Below are 21,849 nucleotides of genomic sequence, written 5' to 3' on the forward strand. Positions count from 1 at the left end.
ATCTGAAGTCTGGTCAATGCTAATTATTTTAACCAAAATCAATATCGTTTACACAATATGGTGCCAGTAGTTTTTTCATAAGGAAGAAGTGAAAGAGTTCTGTTTTCCTTTTTTGCACTATCCCCCAAAAGATAAATAGTTCACGTTTCCTGTGAGAAGTGTTTGAAGGAAAGATTTCTTAGCAGGTTCTGATGGAGAACTATGTGAGGAACAGCAAAATTTGAAAGTTGTAATTGTAGGCAAACCCAGCCTATATGATCAGATGTTAATCTGATATCATGGTTGTTCAAATTAAAGCTATTTTCAGATACTATAAAAAAAGCTAATGTTTACCAAGTTACAGGAACTGTGCCAAGCACTTTACATGTATTGTTTCATTTAATCCTTACTGTAATATTGTGCAATAGGTACTATTGTTACTTCCCACATTGTAGATGCGGATAGTGAGGTTTGATTAAGACTGCCCCAAGTCACAGAACTAGAGTGAGGATTTGAACCCATGTTTATCTGACCACAAAAACTTCGTGTTCTTTGCTACTTGCCACATGGCCAGCTCACTAGGGTTGGCCATTTTGATGTCATAGCTGTCATTATAAAGCCCCTGCAATCATTTTGTAGCTTATATCAGCCCCAGGATCAACAATTGGCAAGCATCGCCATCATCACCGATCAACTGAATACCATTCTGAAGAAAACAAGAAAGCTTATCAAAACTACCTTAAAATACTTTCCAATACAGGCGAAACATAATTTACCTTTTTAGGGGTCACTACCAGCTTGGAGCTGTCATATCAAGGTGGGAAGGGAAAGATGCCACTTATCTTTGTGTCCCTCACAAAGCCCAGCACTGTGCCTGTGACACAGTAAGACCCCAAAATGTGTTTGCTAAATGAGAGGCTTCTGATTTCATTTTGTTACTGACTGCAGCCAGCTACACAATGAATAAATACTTGTTTTAGCTAAGGAAATATAATGAAGTTAAAAGGCAATTATCTTTGTATTAATGGAATTTTGTTCATTTTAATGATTCTTACTTAACCAGCATTTCCCTTTGGCTATCCTGTCAGACTGGAGAAGGGGAGAATTCTACCCTTCAGAGGAGAGATTAATCAGCCTCTACAATCAAATGAAGAACCTAAGAGGTTGAACACAATATGATAATACAGATGATGTATGAGTATTGTAGACTTGTACACTTAGAACCCGTATAATTTTATTAAGCAATGTCACCCCAATAAGCTCAGTTAAAAATAATCTAAGAGCCTCAGTATGATTTTTTATGTGTCAAAGGCATAGAGGAAGTTAGAGTGGGACAACAGAGATTCAGGCAGTGGGTCTGAGGACAGGCTTTGGATGCTTTGCCTTTTAAGTCTGGTACATTGGAAATCTCTGTTAAAGAAGTTTGATGCCGTAACGGCATAAGCAAATAACTCTTCATATATTTTTTTTGGTTCAGCTCACTTTCTAGACCTCCAAACTATTAGTTCCTATGAAATATAATAGCAAAGCCAAACATGAGAATGTGAACATAACCAAGACTATCTACTGATAAGAAAATAGTAGTTTTAGTATAACATCTATGAAAATATAGATTGAATTCAACAAATATATGGTAAGCAAGGTCTAGGCTTACAACATCCAGGTTCTTGTCTAGGAGCTTAACTATTGATAATCCTTCATGAGAGACACAGACAGATACAGCACAAATAGTTCTATTAAATGATGAAAAGTACTAGAGATGTCAATAAAGTCTACAGCGCTTGAGAAAACAGAGGTCAGGGAATGAGGTACTTGTCTCTTTAGTGCTTGATGTGTGTGTGTGTGTGTGTGTGTGTGTGTGGCATCAATATTGTGAGAGATGATCCTGACCCTGGACAAACAGCCAATTTCTATTAACACCCACTCAGGTATTCAGACTTTCTGTTTCTAGGGACCCATTCATCAAAGGCTTCCAAGCATGAGGGTGACATGATAAAATCTGTACTCTTCAGGAAGGTCACACTAAGTGGGGTGGGTAGGATGGGAGCCGGAAGTAGGGAGACCAGAGCAGAAGCTCCCCCAGCAGCCTGTGACTCAGTGCACGCAGCCATGGCCCTGGAATAAAGAGGAAGTGACAGATTCTCCTACTATTTGAGAGGGGACTTGTCCAGTTGGAAGTGGACAGTGAGGGAGAAGAGGCAGGTTACTCCTAAGTTTCTTGCCTGAATAATTGAGAGAATAAAATACTTTCAGAGAAAATGTTGTTGTACAGGGCTTGTTTACACAGTTACAACAACTAATTTTTTTAAAGTTTTTATTTATTTTTAGAAAGAAGGGAAAGGAGGGAGAAAGAGAGGAAGAGAAACATCGATGTGTGAGATAAATAATCAGTTCTCTCTCGCACGCCCCTAACTGGGGACCTGGCCTGCTACCATGCATGTGCCCTGACCGGGACTCAAATCAGCAACCTTTTGGTTTGCAGGTTGGCACTCAATTCACTGAACCACACCAGCCAGAGCACAACAATTAATTAATTAAAAAGTTAAAAATCATAGTGATGGGTCACTGGGCAAATTGTAGACAAAACAGCCTAGGTGATTAAAATTTTTACTTCTTGGTCAGTCCATTGTAGGGGCATCAGCTGGGCACAACTAAAACATGCTCATCTATAACCAGCTAATAATTCCTTTAGAAGCCCTCTTAGCTGATAGGCCTGGCTTGAGTAGTCATTGAAGACTGCTACATTTTTCTTACATTTGTAATATAAGGAGGAATGGAAAAAGAGGCAAATCACTGTAAAGGTGAGATAGGCCGTGGATAGTTTTTCCTGGACAAATAATATCTTGAAGGGGTAGGTATAAAGCCTTAGTAACAATGGAGTTATTATTTATTTTGTTTATGTTATTAGCATTTTCATTTTTAGTTTTTGATATCTTATAGGCTATGTACTATGTACTTATGTGTTGACTGTGAATTGATAAAAGAAATAATAATTCCTCCCCAGAGGGATCAGTTCTATTGCTTCAAACAAGATAAAATCTCATTGGAATAAATAGATATTTTTCTGGTCATACTGAATTTTTATATATAGATTTTTTTGAGCACCATACCAAAGCCAACCCTGTAATTTACTTCTTGCAAATAGAACTTCTTTAAGAGTTGGAGGCATTTGGGCTATTAAAATTTTTACAAACAAGTGGCAGTTTGGCCACATTCTATACTCTTAAATTTAAATTTTACTTCTGTACTGAGTCTATATCATTGGGGACTTCAGTCTGTAGTTGAGAAGAGCAGGGCTGTAATGTGTGAAAACACATTTATTTCTGTAAATTACATTTACTACAAGCATCACTCCGTATCTTGAGAAGCAAACTAGAATGAATAATAGTTCTCACTGGTTATGTTTCACAACTGGGCTGTGAAAAACATCAATGAAATTGCAGTTCCTTGGGAAAGGTTTTGTTGCTGTTGTTTAAAACAATAAATTAGATATTTTTTAATATATATGTTTTATACAAGTAATCTGATGAATTTTTGTTGGATAATGTTATTTTTTGTCTTTTCTCTACAGAGTGTGGGCTTTTGTTTTTTCTTGTTCTCCAACACACACTCCAGCCACGGCCTACCAGGATCTTCTTCCCTAGACACCGTGTGTAATGTAAGGAGGGACAGTGTCTGTTTCCCTCAGTACCCCAGGCTGACATTTCGAAAAGTACTTCTCATCATGTCTCTACAGAAGTTCTGAAAAACCATTTGGGGCCATAATGAAATGATCATGTTGTTAGGGTGGATGCTGGGAATGGGACAGTTCTTTTCCCTGTTCAACTGCCTTTGTGCGCCAATCAAGCAGAATTGATTCTGAAATTTATCACTTAGCAGGATATGACAGGTCATATGATGGTTTGATAATCTGTGGTCACAAATGCTGTTAGAATTAATTGCAAGCCCCAAGAAATGACTGGTGTGACCAAGACCTGAGCTGATGGCAAAAGTCATGCAAAGGCAAACTGAGGCCCCTTGATTGTCATTCTAATGGAGGGTTGGCAGCCCATGTGGGGTTTTCAGAGCCCTGGATGGCTCTGTGCCACAGAACAATTCTTTTTTTTTTTTTCCAGAACAATTATTGTCTGTGAACTAACCATTTTCACCCTTGTTATGACTACAGCACAGTTCATATTTGGAAACTCAGCATTTATTTCCTCGGTGAAAATGAGCTTATTAGACTCTTTCATGAGGATAAGAGGAAGCAGAGAACATTGGGCAGGAAGAACGGGGAGCAAAATCTTTACGAAACAGGGTCCTGGAAATTAGAGACAAAATTTGACCCCTGCCAATTTTGCATATGATGAGCCCTGACACAAATCTGCCATGTGGAAGTTAGGCAAAGAGTTAAGTCAGGACATACACGGCAAGAATTACTCTCCCTTTTGTTATTTCTGAAACCCGAACTGCTTTTAGAAATAAGGGCTGGAATGTTCCATAGGAACTCGGAGTATGGACACAGGGGCATGGCACACACTCTGTGTGGGCTATTTAAAAACCAGTTCCTTGGCTTCCCTCTGTGATTCTAAATACGTGTAATCACATTACCCTGCAGCAGCCGGGAACTATTTCTATAACACTGTCCGGCATCTGCGCTTGCCGAGGCTGGGTCCACCCAGCTGAAGCAAAGTGGAGACATGCTCACCAATTAGGCCCATCAATTCCAGCTTTTGATGTCACAGCTAACGGCCATTTAGTGTCAGAATATGAGAAGTAGGTGTCCACTGAGACCTCTTGAATTTTAAAAACTGATCTGTTTATCCTGCGGGGAAAGAGGTGCCTTAGCTCATGAAAAGGATGCTTTTTAAACGAGCCACTTACTCATTTAACAAATGAACAACATAAGCACAATTTATCACTTTCTCAGATACAACCAATTCTTACTTTCTGGACGGATCCCAGCATTGGAGACTGACACTTCATGTGCTAATGACTATCTATTCTGGATTGGTTCAATGCGCTAATACTCCCCCTAATCATACCACTAGCCATCAGTTAAACACATAAGTCCCTTAGGAATGTTCTTCTCCATTGTTAACCACTCAAAGGCAGTAGCCAGTAGAAGGACATTAGCCAACACTGTTACATAATGTCAAAACACCTGATCGGGGTTGTGAATTAATAGAATAGTCAAACCAGTTTTGGGATTTCATATAGATAAAACAATAAATGCAGTAATTTTTCTTTAGCCTTTTAGCTTTATGTTAAAAATTTTAAAGCTACTATTTATACATGTGTAACCACTTGACCCTATGCCAAACACTTTATCTACTAAAATCTTATTTATCTCTGATAAAAATCCTTCAGTGTGTTATCACCTCCATTTTATAGATGAGGAGACTGAGACTCAGAGAGATTTAATCATTTGCACAAGATTACTAGTCTAGTTCCTACTGAGCGGTGGGGTGAAATTTACACACAGGTCTCTCCAATTTTCAATCTATATTGTTTGCCTCTGTAAATATATCACCTCACCCAGCCAAAATGACTAATTAAGGCAAGAAAACAAAAACAAACACCCCCCTCCCCTAAAAAAACAACAACCTTGGGTCCTGAATCACAGAGTTAAGAAAACCAACGTTCAGTTGATCAACTTGGCTAATTCCCTTTTGGAAGCATGTTAACTCCAACCCCAATCTGTTGCCTGACACCTGAGCATGGGGACCTCTTGACCTCCACATGCTCCTGCTCTGAGAACTAGCACTCCAATAGCCAAACATTACATGTCAGAAAAAAATTATACACGTGACATTATGCCTGTGGGGAACGCTGAGTCAAATATTATTTTTTGACTATTTTGAGACATAAACAGAATATGTAGTTCCCTCGTGGCTAACTAAAAACACACAGCAAAGAATAATCCTTTGCACTCTCCTATATTAATATTTTCTTTCCCTTCTTGTAAGGGGACTAGTTATAAATTAGATAAGATTAGAAAACTATCTCTCCGGAAGCAATCTTTTAAGGAATTACCTAGAAAGAACCAAGATTTTTTTCCCCACATGGTAAATCATACAGAGTAGCAGCCTGCCCCGGTTCCCCCGGAGACAACATCTTGAGCACATATGTTATGCTGGGCTCTGTACTGACTAATTCAAAAACTCCAGGGCAACATAACCAAAGTTCCCAATTCAAAAATGAAAGTAAAATAGTGGAATGGAATTGGAATCATTGTTGCAACGTTCCCACAGCTTCATAAATAGCCATGAAAGTAGACAGCATTATAGGTTAGCAAATTTACCATTGCAAGAATCAACCTGTACAGTTGGAGTCAAGTCACACAAATAATAATAATAATAATAATAATAATAATAATAATAATAATAATAACAATAATAACAACATGTACCTCTCACTTTACTGATATTCTTTTTTCCCCAGAAATATAATCACATTCAACAACATTAATGTTAAGATTGTTTTACTAGAGGGCTTATCCAAATATATGCTATATTAAAAATAGTCATGATATAAATATTTCTCACAAGAGCTGCAGCGATGGTGTGAATAAAAAACTCCCTTCTGAGATTTCAGTAAAACCAGATCTCACAAAGGATCTGAAAGAAAACAGACAGACACACACACACAGAGACACACACACAGAACAAACCTTATGTTAATCATGTTTAGCAAAACAGTCACTATTTTGACACTATTTTATGAAGTACGATACTGTTCCTACCCAGATGAAGTAGGAGAAATGAATCTGCTACAGGTTTCTCATGATAATGTTCAGGGTGGGGGGGCATCTAAGCATGTTCCATAGCAGCTAATACAAATCAAAATTTCTAAATGCAGCAAAATGTTAGCACTGTCAAATGGCCAAGTGTGCAAGAGGAATCTCTCTCTCTCCATGCCCTTCCACCAGTACATACAAAGCCCCAAATACACCGGCTGGAATTTTTAAACCGTAAATTAGATAGCAAATGCTTACGGGCCTTACAATGAGATAACATCAGGAGGAACGGTGCGTGGAATGGCTCTGGCATTCTCACATAAAGCATTATCTTTGGTACAAGTACACACAGCAGGGCATTTTGGCTTCGCTGGTTTCTTCCCCTCAGTCAGCAAAAGCGCAGATAAGAGACATAGGAAATAAGCAATTCTTTTCAGGGGGATGCAGGCATTTCCCATCCTTTGGCTTCTCTCTGATTCCATGCAGTCGAAAAAATCTCCCCAAACATGAACAGGGCTTCTGGAATTCAGCTGGTGATAGTCTTGCTCTGAGACCAGGTCACATAGCAGTCCACCCTTTGCCTTTGCCTCTGTATCTCTGCTTTTCAAAACAGGGACCTGCAGCTGATTCGTGAGAGGCTCCTCGCTCCAGCAATGCACTGCTCGGGAAGGGACCTGTGAGGTGCTGTGAGATGGGAGGGATCCAACTGCTGGAGGAGAGAGCCGACTTGCATCACCAGGAAAACACTGAGCATAGACCAGCCTTCGAAGGCAAAGTGAAGTGATGTAACAAAATAAACAGCTTTCTGCTTGCACCGGGAGGCCCTTTAATTGTTACCAAAAATAGGACGGCATTATGTCTTATTAGTGGGTGGGTGGGTGGGTGGGTGGCAGCCGTCATCTTGCATCCAATCTCCGCGATCTCAGAAACCTCTGGGAATTTGCTTTTCATGTGGCAAACAACCTAGTCAGAAAAACTGGTTTGGGAGCCAGCCCCGGCTGGAAAAATGAAGTTAAATGAAACTCACTCCCTCCGCAGCATTTGGCTTAAACCTTGGTCTTTCTTGCTGAGTTCACCTGACTGATGGCATCGTTGAAAGACAAAAAAGAACACACGGAGAATGCGACTTTCTGGGAATGAATGTGAGTAAATACTTTGCTGACACTTATCAACTGTCATGAATTATTGGTTTTCATAGTCCCCCCTCCCCCTCCCACCCCACGATGTGCAAGCGTTCCCATGAGAGAGGAAAATAGAAGCATAGACTGGCTCTGTGCATAACCCACCCTCCTCGCTTCTGGAACTCTCTCTTCTTCAGCAGTAGCACCCAAAGCTGGAGGAACTCCCTGCCAGCAGGAGGCAGCCAACTTTGACTTCTCAGGGATCTGAAAAAGGCCAGGCTTAGCCCAGGAGGCTGAGGATAGAGTGGGGAAAATGCTGGACCAAGGGCCGGAGACCTTGCTTTGAAGTCCCAGTTCTGGCATAAACTAGTTGACATCTCTGAATCTATTCCCATGTGTGTCAAATGGGGATGATAGTATAGATGTTCTATAAATATTACAAACAAAGAATCAAAATGGCAGGCTAGCCCTGGTCGGTGTGGCACAGTTGGTTAGAGCATTGTCCAGTGGACTGAAAGGTTGCGGGTTCAATTCTCAGTCAGGGCACGTGCCCAGGTAGCTGATCTGATCCCTGGTCAGGGCACATGGGAGAGGCAACCAATAATGTTCTCTTTCACATCAATGTCTGTCTGTCTGTCTGTCTCTCACTTTCTCTCTCCCTCTCCTTCTCTAAAAGCAATGGAAAAATGTCCTCAAGTGAGTATTAAAAATTTTTTTTAAATGGTAGGCTAGACTGCTGTCATATTTGATGGAAAAGAGTATGCACCTTTGGAAATAGAAATTCATTTAAAGGAGAGATAAAGGAAGTGCTGGCATTGGGGCAGGGTGGTATAGTCCAAGAGCTTGGGGAGACTCTTAGGATGGTGAAAGAGGAAGAAAATAGACTCTTTACTCCTTCTACCATGCTCAGGCTGGAGGACTGCCAATCCATGATCCTTTTTCTCTCAGCTTCTCAGATTGAAAGTAGTGAAAGGATTGTTTGAGCCAATGTGTGATTAGGACATAACTTCAACCTACCTGGGAGCTTGATGCCCTGACAGTCTACCTGTTCCCTCTCATAGCATGCCCCATGCTTACCCCAGTCACTCACTTAATTCTCTGTAAGCTCTGTGAGGGGAGGACAGTGGCAGTCTGTTCATTCTTGTACTTCACTGTTGTCTGTTTACCCAGAAGACTAGAAGCTCCATGAAGGTAGAGACCCTGCTATGAATCCAGTGCATGGACAGCATCATGCGCGCAGTGAGCAACCTGCATGCCTTTATGAGCAGCAATAGAGCATAGAGGCTCTTCTGGTCAGGACGTGCTCATCCAAAGAAACTTCATATTGTACCTCAGAGTTATAATAAAGGGATTTGACAATTCCCTGAGGAAGTAATAACTGAGCTGAGTTCTGAGGTAAGGGGGAATAAAAGAGACGGTTGGGGAGAACATTCCAGGTGGAGCGAACAGCACCTGCAAAGGCCCGGCCACACCTGGCCATGGCCTTGGAGAACAATGGGAGACCTCTGTGGTGTTTTAGGCAGAAGAGTGATATAATCTTGTTTGTACTTCGAAAGGACAAGCAGATGATTAGAATTAAGCCCATTTTTGAGGGTTTGTAAATATAATTTTTACAGAAAAGAATAAAATAACTCTAAGAGAAGTAATGATTTTAGAATGGATTCTACTAATGCTTCACTGTCAAGAACTCTCTGAAGGGAGGGAATTACCATAGGGGTCTTAGAAACCGGGACCTACAGGAAAGCCCCACTTGAAACAGTAAAAGTGTCATTTAAAAGTTGGCCGCAAGTCAGTATTTTCTGCTTCAAGTACACAATGGAAACTTGCTCCATAAAATTATTATGTGATGAAAATATTATAGAGGATCATTTTTATTCAAACGATTTATCTGACTTGTAAATGATGTGTTTTGTGACTATAAAGACCTCAGAATTCTCAGATCCAATCCCCACATGTTACAGACGGGGAGTGGCAGAGCTATCACACGCCATGGGGTGACACTGGCAGATACTTGGTTAAACTGATGGGTGTAGTCAAACAGGATAATTCCCTCCCTATGTTTCACTGCTTGATCAGCCCTTGGCTTTGTGCTCTGTGGGCAGTGTCAAAGAAAGGGTGAGTGAGTGGTCTTCCAAACTACTCACTTTGCAGCTGTATTTACCCGGCGGTTCAGTTGGTCAGTTTAAGTGGAAAAAGAACCTTGGTGGGGGTTGGGAAGTGGACCGAGCAGCAGGGAGGACTCTAAGGACAAATTACAATGGGCATTCTGAAAAAACAGTAACTTTTTCTTTTTCTATGGCATTTAAGCCCAGGCTTGAATTCCCTATTCAATTAAAACACCCACTAAGATCAGGCAGAATTTTAACTGTGCAGTGCAGAATGCTGACAGTCTTTTGGGGAGGAGAAACCGCTTCCTAGCTCCAGAACTGGGTCTGAGGAGGGGACCAGAGAGGGGAGGGCAAGTTGTTATACTGAAGTCTTGAGGGGTCTGGGGACGGGGGTCTACTGCTGACGAAGCTACCCTTCCTGAGAAGTCCTTCTCTGGAAGCCCTGGTAAGGCACAGAGAGGATGTGGAACGTGGAAGGGTGGAAGCTGAGGGGTTTGTGGCCACTTGAAGGTCATTAGATAAGGTTTGACACCCCACCTGGGCCTTCTGGGATAGGGGCCGAGAAAGGAGGAAAGCAGAGCTGGAAGGAGGCCCAGGGAGGCTGGAAGGCCTTGGCCAAGGCAGCTCACCGCCCAGTCCCAGCTGTAGAGGAGCGGCTAAGCTGGTTCAGGGCTGGCTCTTCCCTTTGCCAGCCCTGTGACCATGAGCTGGCTACTTAACCTTTCTAGCACACCGTTTTTTCCTTTGTAAAATGAGGATAATGATAGTATGTGTCACATAAATTACTGACAAAATGAAATACAGTAATGTATCTTAAGTGCTTAGTGAGGGGTCTGATACATGGGAAAGATTCGTTGTGGTCATTGTCGTCATCATCATCATCATCATCATCATCATCATTGCAACAGGACTTGAATTCTAAACATGTGACTCCTGATACCTGGGAAGCAAAGCTTGCAAATAAATATGAGTTTAGCTTAAGTCTATGCTCACTCTAGTAAGCAGGCACTTCTGGGCATGATGACAGAGTATGGCCTTGCCAAGAATCTATTCACATGGGGGAATCAAGGAGACTTCTGGGAAAGAAAGAACTCACCAGTTTGGGTGAGAGTAGCAACATCCAAACTCAGTCCAAGGACAGGTCCAGAGTTGGGGAAAAAGAAGGTGGTTGTGAATACAGGGTGAAGGTTTTTTTCAGCCCTTTGCCCTTGAACATGAATAAGTTAAAGAGGGTAAGAGAAATCCACTTTAGGGCACTGTGGCGTTGCATCTGGGTATCAGGAGGAACTACACAGAGCTGTGGCACCGGAGATGCGCCCCTATCCAGGCCCATGGCTCACACATCACCAAGGTCACTGGATTTTGTGCCGAAAGCAGCTCCACCTTAGTGGTCCAGCAGCAATGACAACTCCACAGCCATCAGAGGAACTGGCAAACAACCCCAACAGGCAGCTGGAGCAGAAGAGAGGGAAAATGAGGGGTAAAGTGTGATGTTTGGGAGCACATGTGTGAAATTCCCTAGGCATCCTCAGAGCCTGGAGGGATCTTTGTGGAGGGGTCTTCGTGGAGGGATTGGCAATTCTGGAAGAGCCAGTGAAAGCAGAGAGAGAGGAACAGCCTGTGCTGTGATTCTGATCCCAGTTTTCCCCTCAGGCTGTGTGGCCTAGGAAACACACATTGTGCAAGTAAACAAATCATTATTATGAGACTTAAAAGATCCAGCTTGGCCCTGCCTCCTTTTACAAACAGTGACAGGCAAACTGGTGTCAGTTTTAGCAGTTTTTCCGATAGGCAGGGTTTTTGAAGCTGCAAGTCAAATGCATCAGTGAGTTACAAAATCAATCTAGTATAAGCAGAATTTTAAAGAAAGAAATAGCTTTGGATCAAAAATTGGACTGTATTGTACCTGTAAGAGTTGCACCTGTAAGAATAATTATTGCCTTATGGAACCTTTGTTTGTGTGTGTGTGTGTGTGTGTGTGTGTGTGTGCGTGTGCAGCGTTGTGATGTAAAATGTTTCTTACAATCAGTTTATGACAAAAAAGAAAAAGGAAGGAAGGGAGGGAGGGAAGGAGAGGAAACACTGCATTAGAGGATACTAAAGATCTTTACCCATCCCAGGAGTCTGTGAAATGACAAAGAAATGTTGATCTCAATTCCAGTAAACTTCATTTACTGATTGAGGGCAGCAGTTAGACATGTTGGAATATCCTTTCTGTTATTTACTAGCTGTGTAACCCGGGGAAGATGCTTAGCTTCTCTGTGCCCCATTCTCTACATTGATAAAGCAGAAGTAATGCCATCTTTGTGTTGTTGATAATTAGATTAGTGATAATGCACATAAAAGACATGTCACAAAATCGCTTCTTGGCCTTTTGGCTAAGATCAAGTGTAAAAGATGTGTCACAAAGAAGGCATTCAACTATAGATAACTCTACCAAAATTAGATGGGAAGCAGGGAGTGGGGCAGTGAGCAGAGGGCCAGATCTCAAAGATTACTTGGAAGTAGTATGTCACTTAGAAAGCTTCAGTAGAAAGTGACATGGACTCTGTCATTCGAAACATAAAAGAGCCTTATTGCCTTGGTGATAGTCACTCGCAGAATCCAAGGAAGGACTGTCCAACCAGGCTTCAGAAATGGAGAGACTCATGGGAGCTAGGGGATCTGGGTGGCAGGAGCTAATGGGCAATTTCCTCTGGTGGATCCACTCCAGTCAGTTCTCATCTCCATGTTCCTCCCCAGAGGAGAGAGTCTGACGGGCTGAGCTGGGTCCGGCGCCTGCCTCTTTGCCATGGGAAGGCAGGGCCACTTAGTGGCAATTCCACCAACAGTGCACAAGATGAGAGCAGGGTGGCTGCTCAAAGGAAACTTTGGTGCTCCTGACAGAAGCAGAGGGATGGGTGCTGGACAGGCAAAACCAAGGGACACTCACTATGGGACGTGTGCCAGGATCTGTTAGCTAATATCATCTCCCTCTGCTCCAGCCTATCATCCCAAACCAACCTCATGATTTTTAAAGAGAAATGACCAGAGCACCATTTAGACAAATAGCTATGGATAATGTCTCACAGGACAGCTAAACTCTGAATCAGGGGATTTTCAGTTCTTATGGTCCAAGAGAACGGAACTTGGGCCAAGAGAGATGTTGAGAAGGCAATAATAAAGCTGACAGTCACAGAAGGCATATATGTGTCATCTGCTGTTCTAAGCACTTTAAACATATTAATGCATTTAATCCTCATAATAATCCCGTGGGCTAGATATTTTTATTATTATTTCTTCTCTAGTTACAGAAAAGGAAACTTAGGCCTAGGAGGTTAAGTAGCTTCTTGCCCAGGGTCCTGTGGCTATTGAGGAGTGGCACTGGGGTCTGATCCAGGCATTCTGATTCTGATGCCCATGGTATTAGCCAAAGGGCTGTGTGGGATGTGGGGGGACTAGGCACCTTTTGGAGGCCCACAGTGCTTCACTGGCTAGGCACTGCTCTTGGACTACAATTCCCAGCATGTGTGTGGGCTATCATATTAACCCCTTCCTCACCAAAAGTTCCTCACTTTCTTGTGTAAAAATGTATTTAGTGGCAAATATAGCAAAATCTGGTCTCCCTAAAGGAAAATTATGCAACTGAGACAAGCTGTCTAGTCTCTGTGCCTTAGTTTCCTCATCTATAAATTGGGAGTCATAATAGCCAAACCATATATGTTGCAATTAAATAGGGTAATGGAATGGTTCTAAAGCACCAAAAACAGTGCCCAGCGCATTATAAAGACATGTTAAGTGTTAGTTGTCATCGTCACCCTCATCCTCATCAGCTGCATTGTTTTCTCTCCCCTGGAAATTAAATGAGGGAAAGAAAGTAGGGATGAATCCAGTAAGATTTCAGCTCTGGCTGTATTTAGTTTACCAAGATTCCATGTCCATCACAGAGTAAAATTCAGGTGAATGGGATAAAAGGCAAGTTGTACCCCTTGAAAAGGCCTCTTTGAGGGCACCTGCAATTTATTTATCTTTCTGTTTATTTCTAATAATATTTTTTATTTTTTATTAAATCTATTGGGGTGACATTAGTCAATAAGATTATATAAGCTTCAAGTGTACCATACTATAATACATTATCTGTATATTACATTGTGTGCTTATCACCTGCAGTAAGGTGCTTTCCGTCACCATATTATTTATCTTTCTGTTTCCTTGATTGAGTGATCATTAACTAGGAGAAACAACTAAAACCACCGTGTAAAAGATAAAATATAGTTTAGAGATGTGGACTGGTACTTTTTGTTACTCCTTAAAAAACAAAACTTTTGCTTAATTTCTATTACCAAGGTTAAATATGCTGAATTTATACATTTTCATGACTGTCTTCAATGTTCAGTAGAAACTGAACTGGCCATGGATTTGAGACCATTGCTTATGTCCCCGAAGGAAGAGACCCTTCTTGCTCATGTTATTGTTGGCTCTGGTTTTCAAAGGAAGCTCTTGGGCTAGATGATCCCTAAGGATCCTATACATATAAACCATCCCTGCCAGAAATCCTATTGGATAGTAGACTACTGGAAAGCAAGGAGAATGTTGAGCAGGCTCTTGCCCTGATTTCTGAAAACATTGGGCTTCATTGCCTCCTGCTTCACTTTGCAATATATGCCTGAAGCTGGTGAATGGATAAACAGCAATATTGGCTATTCCTGGATGATCAAGAAACTCGCAAAGACAGAATGAATGAGTATTTACTGAGGAGTGTTATTTCAGAAGACCCTGGGGGCAAGGTAGGGAGAAGGGTGAGGCTTTATCATCATTTCGGTCTCAGAATCCCCATCAGGTGCTCTGGGTATCACACAGACCAGCACTGCCTTCCTGCGAGGTGTTTGTATGAGGGCATTACTGCTGTTACCCCCCCTGCAACTGTTGGACTGAAGATGCTGACATCCTGAAACTCTCGGGACCTCTACACACAACAAAGAATTGTCCTGACCCAAATGCTCTTAGCATTCCCACTGAGAAGAAATAAAAGAAGTTCTCATAGTGGGGAACATAAAAAACTCCTTTGTGCATTTTTCTGAATAGTAATCAATAATCCATTAACTCAGGAAAGCTGAATGCTCTTCATACAGAATACAAAACAAACTGACTTTGGCAAGAAGTGTGGAAAGGCTGTGTGGCCCTGGACAAGGCTCCTCATTCCTGAGGCCTCAGTTTCTCCATCTTTACAGCACTAACATTCTATAACTTTTGAAGTTTTCTTCTCAGAAAGGAGAAATAGCTTGAAAAATCAAAGCTTAGAGAGACTCTGCTGTTCTTCTTTTGTGCATGCTAGACACATATACTGCAGTTAAGCAAAATGCATATGCCAAAGTTCAAATAAAAAGTATACAGAAGAAAATAATCCCAAAATGTTTTTTGATAAAGTATGATTTTAGCTATTTAGCATTTTCTCTGGAAATATATTTGAATTGTTTTAGAGCCAAACATCAAAAATGTAGGCAAGGTCATGGTAGGCTACTCTTTCTACTGGTTAGACTTGAACAGCAAAAAAAAAAAGAAGGATGTTTGGGAATAAAACAAACATAATGCTAAGTCATGGGCAAGAGAAACATAACTGAGCCAGAAGTATAATTTGGGGTGGTTCTGATAGGTGTTGCCCTAGCGTGGGACTTGTTAATTGGACTATAAAGCTGAAAAAATGATTACTCTCGTTTTTTTTCTTCTTTTACTGGATGCCAGAATCACTCCCAAGATGGTTGTTAACAGTCACTTTTTCTTAAAAAAGACACTCCTTCATCCTTTCAATGAGATGATTAACTGCTTTTTGTTTGTTTTGTTTTAAGATTCTGTAATTAAAAGGAAAAACATGCAACTAGGCTGCTGATGCTTTGGAAACTTGAACTTCATGATGTTAGAGATTTCAGGCTTTTGTTTTGGTCTTATCCCTTTAGAAAGGCTCTGTTTTGTTTTGTCTGATACTCTCATTCTGGTGGAACTAAGAGCTTTTCATTGCTGCCCATGACTTGTGGCCTGTATTACACCCATTAGTTTCAGTTGGAATGATGACCCAAGAAGCTTGGAATTTGACCCCAGAAAATGGCAAGGGGGTGACGGGACTGGTGGTGACCACAGGATTAGAGGCCATAGGATGGGCATCAACAGCGGGGAAGCATCAGGCTTCTGCACCAGCCCCCTGCCTGGGCCCACACTTGGCACTGCCCCTACTGCCCCCAGCAGCAGAGTGAGGAAGATGGAGGAACCAATACTTGCTGGGTTTCCTACAGGCCAGGTGCTGAATTGATTATCTTACCTGCCTTGAAAGTGAGGCATTATCATCCTCAGTCTGTATATAAGGAAAGAGAAGCTCACAGAGATTACACAACTTGTCCAAGACCATTTAGTTTGGTTTCAAACTGACTTCTGTTTCCAAAATGTTTATCATGTGATTCTTTACTTTTGATATGTATGAAATTATGGACAGTTTTTGAGGCCTTGTGTGTGGGCGGCAAGTGCTGTGTAAAATGTCTGTGCAGTCTTGTTTGTTAATATAAGGCGCAGGAACAATGGAGGCTGACCGAGCCCTGGCCCTGGAGGCTCTCTGGGGATACCCGGGAGACCACCCAGGCTGTCCCAACCCAGTAGAATGCAATCTAGTGAGGGCGTTACAACTCAAGACCTGACTGCCATTTACCAGTTCAGTGACCTGGGGCAAGATTTTATACCCTCATGCTCAGTTTTCCGTATCTGTAAAATGGAGATAATTATTAGCACTCACCTCACAGATGGCTATAAAGAAGACTTGCGATAATGTAAGAAAATACTTACCATGTAGTAAGCTATTATTAGTCTAATGTCTCCCACTATTCAAGGTGTCCTTATAAGAGAAGCCCTTCTAAAGTTATCAGAATGACTGAGAAAAGAGGGATGGGAGGAGAAACCAGGCCTGGGGGGCAGGGTGGGGGGTGGGGGGCAGAACAGACTAGCATGCCGTCTTCCTGGCCCAGACTATGTTCCTCAATCCCAGGTGGGTAAATTATGGGAAGGTGACTAGAAAATGTAAGGTAAATAAGAGTTGTAAATTAGTAAGGTTTGTTATGCAGAGAGGGGTCCTCTCAGGTGGTAAAAGTTGTATTGGAGAGGGATACACATTTACAAATGGAGCTTTGTGTCACCTTTACAAAGAAAAATTTATGTCCTGCTTCTAGACAGGAAGGAAAAGGGCAGAGAGCTTTGCTTTCAGCTCAAAACAATCCTAAAAATAGTGGCATCTTTTGGGGTGACATACTCTGATCCCCGTCACTGAGCCTTGCTCAAGTATTCAGCATTGTGCTAAGAAACTTTATATGTCTATTACATTATATCATTTGTTTATTTTAATTTTCTCAGGTATTAGCCCTTTTTTCAGGTAAGGAAGCTGAGGCTAGATAAATAGATCATAAACCTAGCCAATGGCAGAGGTAAGATTTGAACCCAGGGAAATGAAAAATTAATTGATCCTTTTTTAGTAAGGCCCCCCACCCCCCCCTTTTTTTTTCCAGGAGTAGAGGTGAGAGACACTATTGTTCCTAAAAAAGGGCCTTTAGGAGGAATCAAAAAAGGGAGCCTTGGTAGTTGTAAATCCTCCAGTATCTGGTAGTGCCGGCCACAGGAGGAGCTCAATAAGTATGAATTGAGTAAGCGAGGGAGTGCATGAAGCCTCTCAGATGGTCTCTCCTGAGTCATCAGGACCCTTCTGGCTTTTCCCCCACCAATCCCAGTCACAGGTCAGCTGCCTGTACCCTCTTTTACATCTTGCAGCTCCCAGGAATTTGGGGGAGCTTGGTCCATGAAATCCTGATTCTCATAGCACTGGCTGTGCCTGTGATTCAGCCTCCTTGACTTCTTTAGATGCTGCTGCCCAGAAGACAAAGCCACAGTACCTTTCATCTCAAGGGGCAGGATATTACAATAAACAGCAAATGTAAGGATGTTATAGAGGTTGTGGAACCTTCCCGAGTCCTGCACAAAAGGCGTGCCACAGCCTGGTTCCCTAAGGCATGCTCTTCCCAGAGTAAGATGACAGCCTTGCCACTTGGTATCAGGGTGATCTTGGGCAATTATTTAACGTCCCGGCTACATCTGTAAAATGCACCCATCTTCTCTGGTTGGGGTGAGCATTCAAGAAGTTTGTGTATTTGAGTCTTAGCACAGAGAAAGTACTAAATGAATGTTGTTATGGACTAAATTGTGTCCTTCTCACCCCCCAATTCACACTGAAATCCTAATTTCCAATATGACTATATGTAGAGATAGGGCCTTTCGGAGGCAATTAAGGTTAAGGGAAGTCATAAGGGTGGGGCCCTAATCCAATAGGACTAGTGTCCTTATAAGAAAAGGAAGAGATATCAGGGGTAGCCCCCCCATGGAAAACGAAACATGAGGACACAGGGAACAGGCAGCCACCTATAAGCCAAGGAGAGAAGCCTCCATAGAAACCAAACCTGCTGACACTTTGATCTCATACTTTCAGATTCCAGAATTTTTAAGAGAATAAATTGCTGTTGTATAAGTCACCCAGTCTGGGGTGTTTTGTTACGGCAGCCCTAGCAGACTAATACAATGTTAATTCTATTTCTTTTCTTATTGTTTGAACAAAACTCACACATTCAAAGGCAACTCAGAATGTGAAACTAGAAAATTTTTGACCTGCCTGAGCCCAGCTGAAGCCACTGGGATGCAAAACTCAGAAAGAAGGCAAAGGAAGGTTGGCATGTCTCCTCAGCGTCCTGGTGGAATACTCTTTATGGATGTGCCCAAGGATTAAAAATGTGCTGGGCTGAGGAGCAAACCTTGGCTTGACTTTCTGCTTACTGTTGCTCAAAGAAAGGCCCATTTTAAAGTTATCTCTGCACTTGTACGATTGTACCCAGTAGAAAAGTATGTATATGAATTCTGAAAGGTAGAATACCTAATTTTCAGGTGATGGTTCTATTGCTTATAGGACATTAGCCAACTTTATATCTAATCCAACCATCTTATTCGAACATTTTTTCTCCAGTGCTCATATGATTCCAGTTTCTCTAATTCTCTCTGGAAACCAGCTTCCTCATCCTTCGCTAATGAGTTGAACAAATCTCTGACATGTGTTCATACAAATATAGAATGAACACATGTCAGATATTTATGTTTTTGACTTTTTGAAAGGTATACTTTGACAAGTACAAGGAATTCTAATATTTTTAGGATATGAAGATCATACTTTAAGGTGATATAAGACCTTCTTGAATTGGGATTTGCTTTTTAAATTTCTAGATCTTCTCTGTATTAGAACTTTAGAGCATCAATGTTAAAGAATCACAATATTTATTAGCTACAGAAGAATTTGGTTCCTTCAACAGGCAGAGCAAACCTAAAGTAGATTGTAAAGGTGTTCTTTTTTAATCCTTTATTTTACTCTTTCTTTCCTCCTCACCTTGCCATATACTAACAGGGCCCTTCAGCGTGGGTCTGTTATTCTCTCCCCTTGTCTTAGGTGGTAAGAAATGATCCTGTAGGACACAGGGTATGAATGACCATTTGTATTGAAATGGTGGACAGAGGCTTTAACCCAGTGGCTTTTTGACTGTATTTCTAGGCCTTTGCATCTACTTCCCCAAACTTTTCCTTTCCCTGCCTCTCTTCCTCATAAATACAGTTCATCCAGAACAACTCTACTTATACACCAAGATTTCATGTGAATGATCAATTAATTAGGAGGTGCACTTAACCCAGAGAAATAAAGCTTTCACAATGGCAGAAGCAATTGTGGTGTAGTGGAAAGAACCCTTAGGCCAGGACCTGAGAGGAGTCCTTGCTCTTCCCTGTACCAGCTGTGCGATCTTTTGCAGAACACTTGATTTTGTGGAGCCTTGAGGCCCATGCTTATAACCCTCCCTTGCAGGTGAATTGGGAACATGAAGAGAGATTATGTAAAGTGACATGTACTTGTGAAGGGTTGCTATGAACAACCTATCAGGCATTGCCAACATGCAATGAAGGAAATGCTGGGGCCCAGAACTCTTAAATTATGCTGATTAAGTGGCCAGCTAGTCACATGGCTCTTGATTTTAACCTTACTGTATTCGCACTTGCTCCCTCATTACCTTAAATTCCTTTTGCCACCCACCTGCGTTCTCCAGGTTCTAATTAAAATTTGGAAGTTTCCTGAAATTCAGTAGAGACAGTTTTCACGAAATGTTGTCTCCACTGGAGCAGACTGTGCTGCTCGTCCGAGTCAGTTCTCACACTAATTGAACTCTCAGCCCTGTGGCCTTCATATGGAAAAGCAGGAAAAGCAAAAATGGGGCTGTGATGAGTGGTGCTTATTGGACTGACTGCCTCATGCTTTTGACTCATTTCAGAACCATTATCATGTCAATAGAAGCATCCGCTCTGTCCCCGTATATTTTTGTAAGAAAATGCTATTAATAAAGCAAGGTCCAGAGAAGAGCATTGCATTAACATTGTGATCAGACTTAAAGACAAAGCTGAGCTAGACATCCAGAGATGTCACAGTCACTGGATCAAGAGGAAGAAATAGCATTGGGAAAATGGGAAGGGAAATGTCTGTTTACCTAAAGCAAGGCAGATATCACATTATAATAAATAGCTGTTATTTACTAAACATTTATTATGTTCCTGACACTGTGCTTATAAATCAGTTATCTTGTTTGATCCTCACTATTGCTGTATTAGTCAGGGTAGGCTAACTGCCATAACAAACAATCCCCAGATTTCAGTGACTTGTTATGGCAAAGGCTAATTGCTTACTCATGCCCCCACCTTCCCCAGGACCTTGAAGTCCTCCACTGGACTCTGCATCCTGCCAACAGATGAGGGGAGAGGGAGAGAGTGCACTTAGGCAGGGTCCCATGGGAAGTTTCTTAAAGTTCAAGCCTGGATGTGGAATGCATCACTTCTGCCAATATTCCATTGGCCAGAACTGAGTCACATGGCCCTACTTAACTGCAAGGGAATCTGGGAACTGTCTGTGAGGTATATGACCATGTGGAAGCGGGGTTTGGTGAACACATTGTTTCTGCCATCACAACTCATCATCACCTTTATTTTACAGATGAAACTGAGTTTTGGACAGGGGAAGTAACTTGCCTAGTAGCACGTAGCAAGTGAGTGGCAGAACAGGGGTAAATTCTCTGGAACAAGACAGAGGACTCACTGCCCTCACAGAACTTCCTGTCTGTAACTGAAAGTTCTTGCTGCATTCTCTGAATCTCTCTTGCTGGTGTCAGCTGGCTCTCTTAGAGGGGTTTTGGAAGCAGCTTTAACATTTCCCCAGGAGAACAGAGTGATAGTAACCAGTGTGGGAAGAGAGCAATTGCTCCTCTTGACACCATCCGATTGAAGGATGGATGTCTTTGTTTCACATTTGTTTTCTCCATGTGAGAAGCAGTTGGCTTCACTGATTATGTCCTATTGAGGGTAACCTTTCCATTTTTCTCTCTTGAAAATGTGCAATTTAATGTGAAGCATCTATTGATGAGCTATAAGCAGGAAGAATTCTCAGGATAATGTGTGTGATTTTCCCCTTGAAATAAATTCACATTTATTGCGTGTCTATTATGTACAAGGCATGGAGCAAGGTGCTTCACATACATTATCTCATTTAGTCTCATTTAAGCTGCCCAAGTGCCTCTGATGTAAGAGGCATCATTAGCCAGCTTGTACAGCCAAGATAAAAGGGGAAAGAGGAAATGATAGCTCAGGGTGCAGAAAAATGCTAATTCACTTTCAAGGGACAAATATGCCTACTATCTGGTTTCTATTGGATAGATTTCAATGAACATTTTAACATTAATGCCTACTTCACATTTGCATAGTTCTTTCAACTTTTCAACTCACTGTCAACTCTTTTATATCTCATTTGATGCTCAAGCTAGCCTTGTGCTGATAACAGTCTAGGACT

General features: G+C 41.7%; 2 protein-coding genes across 2 annotated transcripts in view; one reads left to right on the plus strand and one right to left on the minus strand.

Annotated features, from left to right (window-relative positions):
• The window catches only part of LGI1 (leucine rich glioma inactivated 1), a 38,113-nt gene extending 30,620 nt beyond the window's left edge, over positions 1-7,493 (minus strand). The window contains exons 1-2 of the mRNA XM_090277949.1: positions 6,965-7,493; positions 6,507-6,578 (exon numbers count right to left, since the gene is read on the minus strand). Of these exons, the coding sequence (XP_090134075.1) occupies positions 6,507-6,578; positions 6,965-7,179 (287 nt within the window). The 5' untranslated portion in view covers positions 7,180-7,493. The remainder of the gene's footprint in view (positions 1-6,506; positions 6,579-6,964) is intronic.
• A 171-nt stretch (positions 7,494-7,664) lies between these two features.
• Positions 7,665-21,849, plus strand: part of LOC150009958 (protein FRA10AC1) — a 65,950-nt gene continuing 51,765 nt past the window's right edge. Inside the window, exon 1 of the mRNA XM_090277951.1 lies at positions 7,665-7,839. Within this exon, the coding sequence (XP_090134077.1) occupies positions 7,834-7,839 (6 nt within the window). The 5' untranslated portion in view covers positions 7,665-7,833. The remainder of the gene's footprint in view (positions 7,840-21,849) is intronic.

This window comes from Furipterus horrens, unplaced genomic scaffold, assembly GCF_987537825.1.
Source record: "Furipterus horrens unplaced genomic scaffold, mFurHor1.1.pri manual_scaffold_5, whole genome shotgun sequence".
Lineage (NCBI taxonomy): Eukaryota > Metazoa > Chordata > Mammalia > Chiroptera > Furipteridae > Furipterus > Furipterus horrens.